The sequence below is a fragment of the Schistocerca nitens genome, chromosome 11 (genome assembly GCF_023898315.1).
Source record: "Schistocerca nitens isolate TAMUIC-IGC-003100 chromosome 11, iqSchNite1.1, whole genome shotgun sequence".
Classification (NCBI taxonomy): Eukaryota; Metazoa; Arthropoda; class Insecta; order Orthoptera; family Acrididae; genus Schistocerca; species Schistocerca nitens.
Window position 1 is genome coordinate 61,584,754 of NC_064624.1, and position 18,654 is coordinate 61,603,407.

At 39.7% G+C, this 18,654-nt stretch overlaps 1 protein-coding gene across 3 annotated transcripts in view; it reads left to right on the forward strand.

Moving 5' to 3' along the window:
* Window positions 1–18,654, forward strand: part of LOC126213490 (uncharacterized) — a 155,374-nt gene that overhangs the window by 87,256 nt on the left and 49,464 nt on the right. For 2 of the 3 annotated variants that reach the window (XM_049941317.1, XM_049941316.1), the window contains exons 4-5: window positions 1,691–1,762; window positions 11,158–11,195. In XM_049941317.1, the coding sequence (XP_049797274.1) occupies window positions 1,691–1,762; window positions 11,158–11,195 (110 nt within the window). Of the gene's footprint in view, window positions 1–1,690; window positions 1,784–11,157; window positions 11,196–18,654 lie in introns of all 3 variants that reach the window. The other variant, XM_049941315.1, reaches the window with a different exon arrangement.

Consider the following 18,654-nt stretch of genomic DNA (forward strand, 5'->3'; position numbering starts at 1 on the left):
CCCCGACCGCCTCCCCGTCCGCCCCCCCTCCCCGTCCGCCCCCCCCTCCCCGTCCGCCCCCCCTCCCCGTCCGCCCCCCCTCCCCGTCCGCCCCCCCCTCCCCGTCCGCCCCCCCTCCCCGTCCGCCCCCCCTCCCCGTCCGCCCCCCCTCCCCGTCCGCCCCCCCTCCCCGTCCGCCCCCCCTCCCCGTCCGCCCCCCCTACCCGTCCGCCCCCCCTACCCGTCCGCCCCCCCTACCCGTCCGCCCCCCCTACCCGTCCGCCCCACCCTGGCCGTCCGCCCCACCCTGGCCGTCCGCCCCACCCTGGCCGTCCGCCCCACCCTGGCCGTCCGCCCCACCCTGGCCGTCCGCCCCACCCTGGCCGTCCGCCCCACCCTGGCCGTCCGCCCCACCCTGGCCGTCCGCCCCACCCTGGCCGTCCGCCCCACCCTGGCCGTCCGCCCCACCCTGGCCGTCCGCCCCACCCTGGCCGTCCGCCCCACCCTGGCCGTCCGCCCCACCCTGGCCGTCCGCCCCACCCTGGCCGTCCGCCCCACCCTGGCCGTCCGCCCCACCCTGGCCGTCCGCCCCCCCCTGGCCGTCCGCCCCCCCCTGGCCGTCCGCCCCCCCCTGGCCGTCCGCCCCCCCCTGGCCGTCCGCCCCACCCTGGCCGTCCGCCCCACCCTGGCCGTCCGCCCCACCCTGGCCGTCCGCCCCACCCTGGCCGTCCGCCCCACCCTGGCCGTCCGCCCCACCCTGGCCGTCCGCCCCACCCTGGCCGTCCGCCCCACCCTGGCCGTCCGCCCCACCCTGGCCGTCCGCCCCACCCTGGCCGTCCGCCCCACCCTGGCCGTCCGCCCCACCCTGGCCGGCCGCCCCACCCTGGCCGGCCGCCCCACCCTGGCCGGCCGCCCCACCCTGGCCGGCCGCCGCCCCACTACTCGTAGTTCTTGGGTATATGAAGATGGTACCTGTTCTTGCAGACATGTCCGAAAGGGCTAACTGGCTATTCGACCATCTTCTTCTATGTGGATGCACAAACAGTGCCCGAACTCTTACGGGAACTGGCAAAAAGCCGAGTAATAAGTATAGTGGGTAGGGGCACTATGAATATAGTGCTGGAGAATAGGTTGGGAATGTGGGTCTTGTGGTAGGCATGCCAGAGATAAGTCCCTTCAGTCACACTATCATCTGTGTCTTTGGTGGCACAGATTGATAGAGCATCTTCCATGTATGCAGGAGATCCTAGGTTCAAGTCCTGATCGGGGAACATATTTTCAGCTGTCCCCATTGACATATATCAATGCCTGTATGGAGCTAGGGGTATTCATTTCATTGTAGTTCTCGGGCTCGCAGCCTTTCCAATCCTACTATGTTAATGCACAGGGAGTAAGCACTCTCTCTCTTCTTCTTGCTACGGGCAAACTGTCAGGTTACCAAAGGAAGGATAGGGCTCAGTAAGCACCGTGAAGTACGCTATGTAATGACTGATTATGTGTTTAATTAGTGCAGTATGGCACAGTGTGAAATGATGGAGATGCATGTTGGCAGAATAGCTGCTCATTAAAATATATTTCTTTAAATTTTTTGTGTATACATGATACAAATCTCTGAAAATTTGCATCATATTTATAAAAAAAAGTATTGAGAGCCATGTCATAAATACAGAAGGGTATAAGCATTTTTAACTGAGTTTTTTCTTTCTTTCAGTGGCTTGAAGATAACTTGGGAATCTCTCATCCAAATGATTTTATCAAGGAGGATCCTGAACTAAATTTGGAGGTGTGTAAAACTGAGAATGCAGTAAGCATTTGCATCTCTGATTTATTGCATGTAGGGTCGTAAAAATGTATTTGTGTAATTGCTTAATGTAAGGAATGCATTACTGTGAGACAGGCACATGTTATGACTTTTCTTGAGATAAATGCAATTAATAATTTTACACTACTGTTGAACTATTCCACTTGATGTGGATTAGCAACTGGTATGTGATTATTGTTCTGAATAGAATCTGAACAGAATTTATAACAATGTTTTTAACCATATTTTCAGTGACCCTTCTGGTTGTTAAACATTTTGTATAAGTTTAAACCACGAGAGTGCACATCATTTGAAAAATATTCTTCCTTTCAGTAACTTATGATGCATGGATTGCAGAAGAATACATTGCCCATGATTGATCTCTTCAGTGAATCGTTGATATTTGTCAGTTTGAACCAAAAATTTTCAAAGGTGCCAAAGGTATGAAGTGTGATACTATTTGTATGTGATAGATCACACTTGCTACATTGATCTTAGAATAGTTACAGTATGGCTACCTCAATCGTACGTGTTGAATTACTTATAGATTTGTCAGTCACAGAAAAACTCTAGAACCTATGCAGATAAATCCGTGTATTACCTCACCGTAGTTGTCATAGCAGATCCAAATAAATTATCTTCTTGGCGCAACCTACAGCTTTGATAAGGTCTGATTGTATAAAGCATAAAATTCAATCCAGTAAAATAAAATGTTGTGGTATTAATTTTGTCCACTTTGCTTAAGAGAAAGTGGATGGTTAGATTCATAAACGTCTCACAGGAATAAGACAACTAATATTGGGGAATATAAGGTAGAGTACTGAAAAACCTAAATCCAAAGACTTACTATGCAAGACACTATACAGTGCATGGCGGTGGGTATGTTCCACCACTGTTAGTCATTTCCTTCCCTTTCCTGTTTACAAGCAGAACGAGGAAAAGGCAACTGTCCCGTTGCCTCCATACAAGCCCTAATTTCTCTTGCCTTTGTGGTGTCTGTAAAGGACTCTCAGGCACATTGATGTCTGGTGATGGTGCAAGCATACCAGTCAAGGAAAAAAATGATCATACTAGGGACAGTGCATATGGTATATAAAAAAAGAGTGAATCTGGCATAACTGGTTCCTGCATCACATTTTCTCTTCCCAAATTAAGCATTTGTTTGTTAGGCTTCATTCTGTTGTATATGCATGGTGTAATAATAATTTTCTATGGGGCACAGGCATAGTAGTTTTTGCATATGGTATTCACTTTGGAGGATGTGTTCAATATTGAAATCAATTCATTTAGCAATTGTGTTCCTTTACTGTCACTGCTCTGATATTTTCCCACATTACGTCAGTTCACAATAAGAGGTAGATCGACACCTTGGACTATTAACTCAGTTGTTGGCATTGTGCTTCATAAAATCTTCCATTAGTAAACGTGCCTCTGCATCATTTCCATGTTGCTGCCTTCGTGCTATTGTGGGGAAGATTAATCTGGAATGCATAATTCCATTTCGTCCCCTATCTTTACAATCCACAGTGCACCAGGAAAAAGTATTCGTCTATGTTCACAAGTTCACCATCCATGACTGTATACTACCCAACAGCAACCCTACATAATTGATGTCTTCCCATTGTTATGTCAAAACTCACAATTTATTGGTACATATCTAAACTCTGACTTCTAGAATATTACAATCACTAAATCCTATTAATAGTTTCCTGTTTCAGTATACACAAACAGATGATTTCAGAAGTAACAAAAGATACTAGATGAAAAAACAGTAAACAGAAAAATATAGCTCTATCTCTGACAGTTACAGAGGATACACAAAGTTTGATGCATTATATTATAGGCAAATATTAGTGTACGAATCAGACACACGAACTTTCATTATGTTTCCTTTACAATACACACTGATCAACATTTACATCTGCAGTATGCCTCAAATGCCAGTTCCCAAAATTTTCTCAACATTCACTCAAAAAGAATGTCATCTGCCCTCCAAGGATTCGTGTTTGAGTATCTGAACCATATCCATAACATATGTGTGCTAATCAAAGCTAATAGTAGCAAATCTAAAAGCATGCAACTGAATTGCTTCAATGTCTGACTGGTGGGATGTCACATTGTCAAGCATGCGTATGTTCCAACAAATTTTGGAAAACCGGAGTTCAAAAGAGAATATATGAAAGTGGTGAGATAAAGCTGGGAAAATGTGATCAAAATCACTACCACACAATTTAAACCTGCGAGGAAGCTACAAAAATCGAATTTTCTGAACTTCGCTTTACGTGAGTTTCAGATAGACCCTGTTGTTACAACCAGTAAGGATACAAAAATTCTCAGTGTAAGAACAAGAGAGGAATTTTTTAGTGACTTCAGCGTCTCTTGCATATAAACACTAGATTTCAACCTGTCAGGAAAGAAACACACATGAATAAATCACTCATCAGTAATCCATTTTTCAACAAATTATTCATTCATATACCATGAATTGTAAGAAACTTGCAGACATACTGAAAACCAGATTATGCCAACCACAAAGGAAGAGAGAACACAGGTAGTGGAACATTGCTTATGATGAGGGACTAGTAGATGCGAGGGAAAAAGCATTGGAAACTTTAAATGGTAACAAACCCCAGAAAATGGCAGGAATTCTTGAAAGTATACAAACAAATGTTCAAGGCTATAAAAAAGTGTAAACTGGGTCACTTGAAACCAACATAAAAATAACAATTTTTGTCTATTACTTTCGCTCAGTTATCGACTGTGTGCCTCTGAAAGAACAATGAGTTTTGGAAGCAAAACAATTCTGATTAAAAATCATCTGTTGAGGAACTGAAGGAAATCAGTACTTTGCAAAATAACAAGTCATGTGCAGAAGACAGAAACTCATAGAAGTAGTATGGAGATACGGATACTGAGCAACAGTAATCTCACACAAACAACTGGCAGAATTATGTTAAACATTTGTAAAAGTGAAAAAATTACTGAAGAGTGGAAATGAGCATAAATTGATCCTCTTCATAAAAATGAGATAAAACCAGTCTGAATAATTACAGAGAATTTCACTGCATCCAGTTATGTCTAAAATTCCTTAAAAAGCTCTGTGAAGGCAACTGGATGAACAAGTAGGCCTATTAATAGGAGAGTATATGGCACGATTTTGCAAACGCAATTGTGCAGAGAACAGATATGGGAACCAATGTCAATTTTGCAAAGATGACGATGTGTAAATACTGTAGCAACTTATGCCAAGTGTCAGAAAGGCTTATGATTTGACAGAAAAATACTTGATTCAGTATGTCAGAGAAATTCAAAATTAACAGGAAAACAGTGGCATTTATCCAATAGACATAAATGGGTACAACACTAGACATTAAACTGATTGGAGAAATTTCAGAAGTATTTGAAATGCACAACAGTGTGCAGCCAGAGATCCATGATCCACTGCAATTTAAAATAATTGTGAAAAAGTTATGAAGACGTAGGGGAAGGAGATAAGGGAATCCAAATCGAAATTAAAAAAGAGCAGAGAATTAACATGAGGTGTATGGCTTATGTAGACACTGACTATTCTAAGATACTGTACAGAAGCCAAACTTGTCCTGGAGAAGCTTCACAAAATGTCAAAGAAAACTAGTCTACAAAACATCAGTGAGAAAACTCAGTAATGGACAGGAAGCCTACAGATAGTCTCTCCATTATAACTTGGTATGAGGAAGTGTCACAAGATACATACATTAAATATCCAGGAGAGATCATCCAATCACCAAGACATATTTATTTATTTATCCTATTCTGTCAAGGGCCATCAGGTTCTCTTTTGCATTGGACCAGGGTTTCCCACATACATCATAGTTACCTAAGAAACAACAATCTTAATATGACAAATAGTATTGAAATGATATGAGTGTCTTGAGTGGCAATGTAAGTAATACTGACTATGATCTAACAAAGTTAATGACAGTACTAGTAGTATTACAGCTCTTGCCACTTATTTGGTAGTGGTAACAGTAGTAATGACAACAATAATAGTGGCAGGTATAAAGAGGATTTATAAATGTACAAGATAGCTTTCTGCTGTAGTGAGTTCCATGGAAATGAAATTTAAGAAGCCTTCACCTTGTAAGAATTTTGAGAAAAGAGAAAGATCTGGGTGGAGCGTAATTATATGCTCCAATGTCAGTTCAAAGAGCAAGTTAAAAGCAGCCAAACCTGTGTACTTCAGGACGTTTGTAGAGGACACACATTGGTGACTTTCTGTTAATAGATGTGATCTCTATGAACATATTCCTCTTGTTTATCTTCATGATTGTTGGATGTGTGTAAGTATATTATATGATAAATCAGAGCATGTGTATGCCCCTACTCCACCCAGTTGTCAGTTACATCTATTGTGTCTTAAAAAGATGTAGTCTTCCCAATTTACAGAACTTGTGGACATACTTGGTTGGAGCCACATCTATGACAGAAGTATCAGATGTAGGTCCGTGTCTTGAAATATGTGACAGACTTTGTTATGATGAGGTGGCAGAGATCGAACATTTGTGTGTGCAGTATGAAGTTTAGTGCATTTAGCTACAAGGCTCATGAAGATACTAGATAGTAGAGACTTTAGGCCAGTGAGGTTATGAGAACAAAGCATACCAGAGTGCATTATGGTAGGGGAGCAAGGTTCCTTGAAGTGAAAGTGGGAGATATCTCCAGGAGGAGGGAGGTTTTGTGGCCAAGGCCAACATGCTTTGCACTGGTCAGTGAATGGTCAACTGAAGACAGGAAGAGAAAGTTCCTGAACAGAGCTAGAATAATCTATGCACAATAATACTGAAAGCAAGATAAATGGAATGACAGACTGCTGTCTTATTGTTGGTCCTAATGATGAGTAACCACAGTAATATGATGATAATTTACGGTCTTATTTCTACTTTAGTAATTTATCATCTGAATCAGAGCCTTGTGAGCATATTGAAGTAATAGTGAATTAATGAATAGTATTGGTATTGGAGTTACGAGAATTGAGCAGAAAAGTAGTACTAAAAATAATGCTAGACAAACAGATAAAAATAAGAGGGGAAACTCTTTCAAATATAATATTAGTAAAACAAATTGTTTCTTTGCAAAATAAAGACCTGAAAGTGAACACACAAAATTAGGGCAATAAGAGTTGACAAATTTTTTAGCTTCTAAAGTCCAGACACTCCAGTTGATGTGCATTGCAGACTGATCATTCCTATTTTAGTTCTTCACCATTATCCTGCCATCGTTTGTCCACATGTTTTGCAGCTGAAGTCCTGGAATCACACTGTTCAAAATCTTCAGTCTTTCAAAAGTGAGATCCTTGCTTATTTTCAAACCTAACTTCAGGAGTTTCTGGCTCAAAAGCTTGTCAGCTGATATGGAGTCATTATAACAAAAAAATCTATTTTAAAACTACTACTGGAATAACTCTTTGCTGCAGAAAGTACTGTGATTCATGGTCAAACAAAAATGACTGATTGAGAAGCAGGAAAGAAAAATTCTCAGGAAAATATTTGGACCAGTTTTCTGTGAACGAATTTGGATATGGAGTCCCTTTAGAGAGATTTATAGACAGACAGAAACAATAAGAGACAGCTTTAGATGCATCACAGGATGACCGTCGACAGGCTCACAAGGCAGAGCTCTGAGGTAGCAAGCACTAGCAAAAGCAATTCAAAATTGGTCATAGGTACAGAAGAAGTTGGACTCTCACAAGGTAACATAATAAATCGAAAAAGAGTCAAGACAGACCATGAAACATACTTAAACAGCAACACATGGAAAACAGAAATGGGTATACATATTTGGAAGACCACAAGAGAGACCACAGAGGACGTACACTATGTGATCAAAAGTGTCCTGACAGCTGCCTGAAAAATGGCTTAAAATGCGCCCTCCATCAGTAATGCTGGAATTGAATATAGTGTTGGCCCATCCTTATCCATGGTGACAGGTTTCATTCTCGCAAGCATACTTTCAATCAGGTGCTGGAATGTTTCTTGCGGAATGGCAGCCGATTCTTAACAGGTGTTGCACTGAGGAGATGTATCGATGTCAGTCGGTGATGCCTGGCATGAAGTCAGCTTTCCAAAACATCCCAGAGGTATTATAAAGGATTCAGGTCAGGTCTCTGTGCAGGCCAGTTCATTGCAGGGATGTTACTGTCGTGTAACCACTCCGCCATTGGCTGTGCATTATGAACAGGTGCTCAATTGTGTTGACAGCTGCAATTGCCATCCCAAAATTGGTCTTCAACAGTGGGAAACAAGAAGGTGCTTAAAACATCAATATAGGCCTGTGCTGTGATAGCGCCACACAAAAAACAAGGGGTGCAAACCCCCTCCATGAAAAACATTGACACCATAACACCAGAATCACCTCCGAATTTTACTGTTGGCACTACACACACTGGCAGATGATGTTCACCAGGTATTTGCCATACCCACATCCTGCCATTAGGTCACAACATCGTGTACTGTGATTCTTCATTCCACAGAACAATTTTCCACTGTTCAATTGTGCAATGGTTTCGCTCTTTACAACAGGCAAGGCATCGTTTGGCATTACCTGCGTCATGTGTGGCTTATGAGCAGGTGCTCGACAGTGAAATATAAGGTTTCTCACTGCCCACTTAACAATCATAATACCTGCAGTGAATAATGATGAAGTCTGGAATTCCTGTGTGATGGTCTGTATAGATGTCTGCCAGTTACACATTACGGCCCACTCCAACTGTCAGCAGTTTCTGTAAGTCAACAAATGAGATCAGCCTGTACTATTGTGTGCTGTATGTGTCCCTCCACGTTTCCACTTCACTATCATGTCGGAAACAGTGGACCTAAGTACGTTTAGGAGTGTGGAAATCTGACATACAGACATATGAAATAAGTGTTCCCCAATCACCTGACCAAGTTAGAAGTCTGTGGGTTCTGCAGAGTGCCCCATTCTGCTCTCTCATGATGTCTGATGACTACCGAGTTCACTGATATGGAGTACCTAGCAGTAGGCAACAGCACAGTGCACCTCATATGAAAAACCTATTTTTTTGGGGGTGTTTGATCAAAAGTATCCACATTGTGTATGTAAAGAAATTGGGACGGATGTAGGAATATGAAAAAAAAAATTTTGAATTTAGACACTATCTCTTAAAAGTTAATGTATGAAATAGCAATGATGATAAAAATGTAATCTGGAAACATCTCCCATAATTACCAGTGTGAGGAGATTAGCAATAGTCATAGGTAGCTGATTGTCAGTAGACTTCACAGAAGTAATCTGCAGTAGCAGCTTCTGCTTTTTAATATGCTATGTGTCACATTCTGCAACCCTCTAGACAATATGGTTTGTGGAATACAATGAGTAGATCCAAGAATGAGTGAATGAATGAATAACTAACCAACCTTCCCACCCTCTCTCTGACCAGGATATAGGCTACAGTATGATTTCACACTGAAAGAGAAATTAAATTTATGAATGAAATAAAAAAATTAAGAAATAAATTCAGCACAAGAAAACAGAGTAAGATTACCCTATTTTACTGAAAGGGAAGTGATAGCTGTGTAACTAGAACATGTGTTGGTTCCAAAAAGGTTATATCCTGGACACGAATAAAGATACAAATGTAGGATAACTTTATGTTCAGATGTATAGCTATAAAGCTTTTATTTGCAGAAGAACCATTCAATTTATCATGAGTACATCTTCTATATGCATGCATGTGTAATGGGGTACTTTTCACAATTTGGTTAAGTGCAGTGTTTTCATTCACTTTTGACAAATGTTCACTATTCCTTCAACTGGACACGCAACAAACATTGAGGCAATAGACTTGTCCCATACTTATTGAAACACATTTGGAGTTCTTGTGCTCAAAGTTGTTTTTTTTTTATTTAGTGAACCTTAAGTTACTGCATGGCAAGGCAAATAGATGGAGCCTTCCACAAACCCCGACAAAAAAATGACATACTGTGAGATCAGACAAAATTCAGGGTCGGCAGGTGAATGTGAGATGTGTATGCCCCTTATGGCTGATACATCAATAAGGCAGCTTATTGTTAAGAAGTGCTCTTTCATGCAGGTGCCAGTGTGGTGATGCTCCATCCTGGTTAAAAATGATTTTTTTCTCAGGATAGTTTCCTTTGCATCTATGTCGAAACCTTCTGTTATTTCTATTTATGTCAAAATTTCATGTCTTGTGAAGTTCCTTGCTGTACTGATTATACTCCTCATTAATAACATGAAAGTGTTGCTTCATTAAATTACATAATTTGAATAACAAATCATGACCACCACCAAGAAATGGTTTCTTTTTCCAATTCACAATACATTATCCTTGCCTTTGTTATTACTCATTTTCAATGCAGTTATTGTTTAAAAATCAATTATTTGATATAGTTACCTTAATTCAACTTACTGTCAGAGATGACTCAGTCTTTCTTGTTATTGAGAAATAGTTTGTTTAATCTGACACATTTCTCATTAGGTGATCATCTTTGGGTTTGCTGACTGAATTTCTGGATTATCCTTTATGTTAAAGGTTTTCTGCTAGGCTCCAGTAACAAACTTGTTTTAGTGCTATTGTAGCTGTCCACATTCTGATTGCTTCTTAATATTTATTCATTGTATACTGGCTGTTTATAATTGGCCACCTGAATTTATCTGCAGTTGTATTAATCCCTCGCCTGCTGTGAAATGTATGAAAGCACATTCTTTCATTTGAGAGAACACTGTCCTCATTGTGACCATGTTGTTTATTTCCTATTTATGGTACTACACAATTCTTTGTCATTTATATGCCTATAAAATAACACCACTTCATGTAGTAATTCCTATAGCTTTCATGTCGAGCTGTACTCCTCAATTTCCTCTGTGGATGAAACTGATGGGACATTTAACGACTTTGATGTTCCATGCAGTGAGCTATCTCAAGAGAATGGTATAATATTGAATGCTGCAGTTGTGAAAAAAAAATACATTTAATAGCAGTTCAGATAGATATTTCTTCAGTTCTTTCCTTTGCCAGTTTCATCAATAAAAATCGGAAGATTTTTTTACATTTTTCTCTGATACTTCGCATAACTGTATGTGCCTGAGAGGTGAAAGGTATTTCAGGCATTTAATTTTGAAGTATCAAGTAGGAAATTTGTTTTCAAATAAATCAATGTTTCTATAGTTACTTACACAGCTAAAAAGAAAGTGCTGAAATGAAGTGTTAATTTTTACCTATAATTTTCTTCCATAACTGCTACTTTTATGTAGTGTCTCTTTTTGATAATACATTCAGATGTTAGTGGGTGTTAATACAATTTTATTTATTTACTGTTTCATCAGTTTTAAATCACCGGTAATTCTTTGTACTATTTCAGGTGGCAGCCTCAATAAGAAAAGCATCTGATAGTTTAAGGTACGTTTTTATTATTCACTGCAGAATTTTTCGAGCAATATAAATTTTTAGTTACTCCATGTGAAAGGAAAACAAACAATAACCCCTAGGGACCAATATACCATAAGTTATTTTTAAAAAGTTCTGTTTTTGGAGTTATATTTTTTCTATATATTAACCATTTGCAGTATATACATACAGTATATACTGACTACAGCAACATTATGCATTTTATCAGAGAAAACACTACTATATGTACTATTCTGTTATTGCAGAAAATTAAAAAGATGCTTTCAGGTATTACAAGGTACATCAGTCCCATTTATAACAGTGGTTTGCAATAACTGCACAAACAGAACAAAAAAGCCATTTATGATTAACTGTCAATCCAAGCTTTCCAATAATGAGTAGATGCAAGGTGAAGCATTAATTTTATGTTCTTAAAACATATCAGTTTCTCAGATTTACTGATCAGCCAAGAATGTTGTTTACTGCTGGCCCCACGATGCCACATGTCACCTTTTGTTTTGTGGATTTGACTTAGCAGAAGTTGTAAAGAAATACTAGTTTTGTCCACATTTCTGGCATAAGATACAGGAAACTTTTCTCACTTGGTTAAATTCATGCAACCAATGTTTGCCCCCTTCTTCATCAACTTTATTCATTTCATTGCCTATCACTGAGCATGAAATTAGGCTTCTATTTTGGAACTTACACAGCCAACAGACAAAACAATTGAAGTCTGTTTTGAATGTCTAAATTTTCTGCAGTCTAGTTTGTTGTTCACTGAATTAGATTTCCACTTACAGGTACATTGCAGGTGCACATATAGCTGAAGCACTGTAAAAGTAAAAGTTCAGCAGCTTCATATACAGGGTGTTACAAAAAGGTACGGCCAAACTTTCATGAAACATTCCTCATACACAAAGAAAGAAAATATGTTATGTGGACATGTATCCGGAGGCGCTTACTTTCCATGTTAGAGCTCATTTTCTGACTTCTCTTCAAATCACATTAATCATGGAATGGAAACACACAGCAACAAAATGTACCAGCGTGACTTCAAACACTTTGTTACAGGAAATGTTCAAAATGTCCTCCGTTAGCAAGGATACACGTATCCACCCTCCGTCGCATGGAATCCCTAATGCGCTGATGCAGCCCTGGAGAATAGCGTATTGTTTCACAGCCGTCCACAATACGAGCACGAAGAGTCTCTACATTTGGTACCGGGGTTGCGTAGACAAGAGCTTTCAAATGCCCCCATAAATGAAAGCCAAGAGGGTTGAGGTCAGGAGAGCGTAGAGGTCATGGAATTGGTCCGCCTCTACCAATCCATCAGTCACCGAATCTGTTGTTGAGAAGCATACAAACACTTCCAATGAAATGTGAAGGAGCTCCATCATACATGAACCACATGTTTTGTCGTACTTGTGAAGGCACATGTTCTAGCAGCGCAGGTAGAGTACCCCGTAAGGAATGATGATAACGTGCTCCATTGAGCATAGGTGGACGAAACTAAAATGAGCTCTAACATGGAAATTAAGCGTTTCCGGACACATGTCCACAAAACATCTTTTCTTTATTTGTGTGTGAGGAATGTTCCCTGAAAGTTTGGGTGTACCTTTTTGTAACACCCTGTATAACACTGTGAAGTCACTTCAGTATGCACCTGGAACACAGAGCAGCAGAATTAAGAACATTTCATTTAAGTAGTGTAGATAATGTAGATTTGCTGACTCTAAACCTTCTTCCAATTGTGCTGTTTTTCAATACACCATATTCTGCTTCCTGCAGAATTTTTAGTTTCACTTGCTTATCTATTCTTTGTGCTTCATACAGCATGACAACCCTTTCACTTCTTGGAACTCAGTGTTACTACTACTGGCTCTATTTAAAGAATATAAAAGCACATCTCACCATCGAATTGCACTTGTTGATGCAATCTAGTTTTTCACGCTGTTTGTGTCACAATTGTTTTCCTTGTTGATGGTGATTGTTGAGCAATGTTATGCACAAAGGTCAGCTAGAGAAACATTAGGAAAAAAGAAAAACATTGACAATTCAGGTTTAATGAAAAATGTAATGATGCTACAGACTAAAACACAGTCCGTAATTCATGCTGACGGAAATTTGTTAACCAGTAAAACATTGTACAATATCATGTACATCACTGCCAGTACTGATATTCTGCTGGTGTTAACCAAGTGTTCACCTTAAGTGAGTTCATGTTAAGCCTGATGTTTGAAATATACATTGTGGTTCATTATTATTGATAAGTAAAAATATTACAAAGCAGTTATGTTAGTAACACATTCTATAAAACAGCTGGTTTGTGTGTCTGTTCTTTAATAAAAGAGTGTGCTTCTTTTATACAGAAGTGCAGGTGAGGTGTCAGCAGCTGTATAGTGCTAACTATTGTAATTGAAAATGACATGGAAGTCATACAAATTCAATGTGATGGGTACAGGCTAATGTCCTACCATGTAGAACAAGTAAGAGGAAAGGGTGAGTGCTTATATATCCAAAACCTGGAGTCAAGTTTCAGCCCCTTCAGTTTAATGAATGTTGGGGTGAACAACTCTTTGATTACTGTGTCAGCAATGTGGATTGGGAAACAAGCTTGTTGTATTCAGTTTACAGGCCACCATCATGTTATTAAATTTCATAAAGCAGCTGTAGTCAGCTTTAGTATGGCCATGAAGACTTAACTGGTGAGTCATCTTTTGTGACTTGTGAGAAGCTAACCAAGGGCACCTAGAATCCCCTATATCTGATTGTGGGAAATCTAACACAGTACAATTCCCCAAAAGGACTTAGTGCACACATTGCAAATTTGGCTGATTTGGGAGCAAAACTGATAGTGATTTATCTGGCCATGACAGTAAAATGAATATTGATCAGTTGTGCTCAGATCATTGGAGGAAACTATTGTCATCACAGAATTAGAGGGAAATTACAGGACAAATGTTATCAGTAGGTATATAAGGGGCACAGTGTGGATGGAGAGTTACACTTTTTGTTAATAATTTTCCTAGTATTCTTATTCTGTAAACCACCACAATACTAACTGGAAGTAAGAGCAAGAGATGAATAACTCCTTGGACTTGATTATGTTATGCAAGGTAGAGAGAGCTCTACCTACTTCAGAAGACAACAAACTGCGATAGTGAAATATTCTGCTATACTGTCTGTAGTGCACAATCAGATCTTCCTTTGTGCTCAGTAAAGCTCTTTTTTCCTGTCACAACATGTTCTCATCCCAAATTGTAACTATGCCTTTTAGGTGTTTGAACTGTAGTAGCCACTTGACCTGTTGTGTAGGAAGGCAGGACTGACGAGGTTGCAAAATCATTTTTAGGAAAAAATTCAATTCTGCATTTACTGTGTATATCCATGGTAAACATTTACCATTTTTCACCTAGTAAATGCTCACAGATGAGTGTGACTGCTGTGTCTAGATTTAAACCTGTTCCTTGCAAAGCACTGTGAAATAAGAGATTAATATCTCTGGTTAGGCCTATATGATAAGCATCACACGCCCTTCAGCAATGTTTTGAGGTGAGTCACACAGTTGTTTGGAAAGCATTGGATATCTGCGGTATCCTAGCAATGGATTCTCTGGTATCATAGCAATGGACCGACTGCTGTACCTACAATTGAACCAATGTGATGATTCCATTTGGTATATCCACATATTGCTACACTCAAGAACATATGAGAGTAGTGATAGGATACTATGTTTCTCCTTTTTGTGAAATACACTATTTTTAGTCGTAATGTTTGAAGCTAGCTGGCAATCCTTGCACTACTTCAAAATTTTATCTAGGTAAAGGCTGATACATTCTTTTAAGTTCTTTATATTTGACAGAGCTAGTAATTATATGTGCCTGTACAGTTCTGGATAGTTTTGCCTTTTATCTGTCTTGGCTATGAAACTGAGTCAACAATACTGTTCATTATAGTTTACCTACATTTCTATATTCATATTTATAATAACTTCTACTCGTGCATTACCCTTCTTTCCTCTGTATTCACCTGACCAGAAATGTTGTTCTTCCTCCCATGCACCAAACTAATTCCCACCAAATCAATCTTCAACTTATCCATTTCTCATTTCATGTTCTCTGACTCACCTAATCAATCAAGGGACTTCACATTCCACACTCTGACTTCTAGCGATATTGTTTCTTTCACCTGATGATATCCACGAGCATAGCCCCCTCCCAGAGATCTTATTGGGAGGCTATATTGCTACTGGAATATTTTACCCAATTGGATGTCATGATACAGCAGACCAGCATGTGGTTATAACAGGTGTAGTTCCCCTTGCTTTTAGCTGTTCGCAGTACTAACATAGCAAGGTCATGTTGGCTAATGGTACAAGACCAATTGTATAATCATCCAAACCATTCTGCATTTACATCTACATAGATACCCTGCAAGCTAGCATATGGTAGGTATGGTGGTGGCTGGTACCTTTACTGCTAGAAAGACCTGCCATCCATCTTCATTAACCACATGTTAGTGTGTGGACCCTCCCTAGATATCCTTCCATTGCAGTTTTATGTACTTTATGTGTCTGTTTTGTTAAGGTATGCATGCCACTTCACTTTGCCAAGATAAATGTTTCATATGGTAAATGGGTGCCACACAACTGAAACATGTGAAATAATTTAGCTATTACCAAAAAGTCACAAAATTAGGAAATCATGACATTGTGCCATGGAGATGCTGATAGATTTTTTAATTGTACACTTAATATCATATATTCTCACTGCATACTTTATTAAGTTATTGGTTATCATAAGTTATTGTTTGGAAGTTACACAGGAATTAGGGTTGGCTGGTAGAAATGAGGCAACACATACTTGAGGACAATTATGAATAACTAAAATGGTAAGCTGCAGTTAAAATATATAATATTAAACTAAGTTCATAAGGGTTAACAGTATGTGTAACTGCTCATGTAATCAGCCTTGAGATGATGCCATAAGTCCCAAATATCACAAGCTTTGTTGTACTGTGTCATTTAAGGGACAAGAACTCCATGAGAAATACCAGAAAGCTGCATATGAATCAGGAACATAAGTGTTGCAACAGTTGTACAAACTTGAACCATGACTGTCCAGCAATAGACTAGGATACCTGCATGTCACTCACTTTTGTTATGGGAAGGTTGTTCCAATGTGACATCTTGGTATATTCAGTGTTGGAACTTTCACTAGCGAAGTCTTCAAGAACACATTTGATGGGGGTACTTGGGGGTTGTGGCAGCTGATGGGGGTGTTACTTGATGTTCTAATCTATCCCAACAGAACAAGATAGAAAACATTTGAAACTTAAAGCCACCACCATATTCATTGGAGAAAAAACATAAATGAAATAACAACTGTCAAAATAATGAGACTTGATGCTTCCAGAGCATCAGGTACAAATACCCTATCCCATGAATCACAAGTGGACTCAGCCCCTAGATGCAAACATTGATGGTTTTGTGTTGGAACCGCCAAGTTCCACAGTGAAAACCCTAAAATTGTCACCTCCTGATCAATTGTAGTAATGACACAAAAGCTTATCATTGATTTAATTACTCCTATACTGCAATGGAACATTCATAGTTTGATAGCACATGTGAATTAAATGAAACTTTTTATTTGTAGACGGTCACAGTATTTCACGTGAGTCACTCTGTAAATGTTTCAATACTCCCATGCTGTCAGGGCACAGTATCTGACTGGTTGCCACTGTGAGTAAGGATTGCTGAATGGACAACCTTTTTTTTCTGTGTGTGAGGCATAAGTGAGGCTAAGTGAGGACTGAGATCAGACACTAGCTGTATGAATTCTTAGGGGAGTTACTCAATGATAACAATAGATTTTGTTTTGATTTGCCAAGATCCTCTTTGCAAGAAGCATTGCTAATATTGTCCTAAAATTTTGCCAGCCGTTTCATTTGTAGGAGATATTAATGTCAGTAATATGCAGGTGTAATGCCAGCATCTCCTGGTGGGTTGTGAGATGAGCTATGTCTTCTAAATACAAGTGCTAAAATTTACTTCAGCACAGTTATTTGTTTGCTCACAACTAATCTCTAATCCTGCTTAATTATAATTGTATCCTACACACATACGCATGTCAAAAGGAGGTCACTGAGGTGGGTACCACATAGAACAAACACAGGATTGTTTTACCATCTGCTGATATTCAAAATTGCTTACATCTTGCCAGACTATGATTATTGCAAGGTAGATTCACCACACTGTTGGTGCACTTGACCTGTTGTGGAAGTAAGTGTCAACCCACAGTATTCACCATCTGCAAAGCTTGGTGATAGTTGCAATGTTGTTCGTCGACAGTGAATATTTAGCACAGAACAGCTGTCTGCATCGTTTCTTTTGTGATCTGGGTCAACAAAAATATGAGTAGCAATGAGGAGGATTTATTATTGTTGTGATAGCCCATAAAACTCCTGTATCAGGCAGGAACAAACCTAAACACCAGAGGGGAGAAAAGGAGGCAACTCAGACAGTGTTGATGTAATGCCACAAGAAACCTAGATATGACTTATTATTTTCAAGTAGTGCCACATAACAGCTGAACTAGTAGGAAAATTTCAGCTTTATGTGAGAAAGCAATCATGCCTCTTCTACTGAATCCAGGGGAAAATGATACATTGCACAATAATTACCATAAGGTGGCCCTCACCAACAGTAAGCCAAATGACAAGAAAAATTCTATCAGCAAGTGCCATACCTGGTCTGTAGAATCCAAGAAACTGAGCACTCACATCCAGTGTACATTTGAAGGATATTGCTCCATCCTGAGAATGTGAATGGCTGGAATACACTGCCTTTCCCTAATCAGATAATATGTTGGAACAGTGTGTAATTGTGGCTGTGTCCTCCTTGTATATGTGTTGATAGGAGTGTTTGGGCAAAGGTAGTGCCTGCCATCTATGTCACCTGTAAGCTTTGAAAGTGGGAGGTTTTTCCAGCCACTTTGATAATGGGCACACCAGGCATCTACTCTTATAATATGGCCTATGTGGAAGCAACTGTGTAAGTAATATACCTACATAGGGCATACCGAAAAGGTGTTTCTTTTTAAAAAAATTCAGCATACAGTACTGTAGTCAGTGGGATATAATATTCTACATTAACTTAGTGTCTGGAGATTTTAGACAGAAGCCCATTTTACTGAGAGGTTCTCTTAAAGAAAATTTTCTGGTGTATGCCATTATTGACACAGTGTATAACTGTTCTACGCAATGTAGTGATTAACTGCAAAGGTTTTTATTAATCACATAGAAAATAACTTTTACTGTAGTCTGATTAAAACTACTTGATAGCTGATGTGTGTCACTTGCCACTGCAATATTGCTAAATCCACTACCAGCTACATTGCTTGGTTATTGGCACCACACAAACACAGCTGATTTTTAGTGACCTATGACTAAAATGTGGCAAATGACAGGTTTT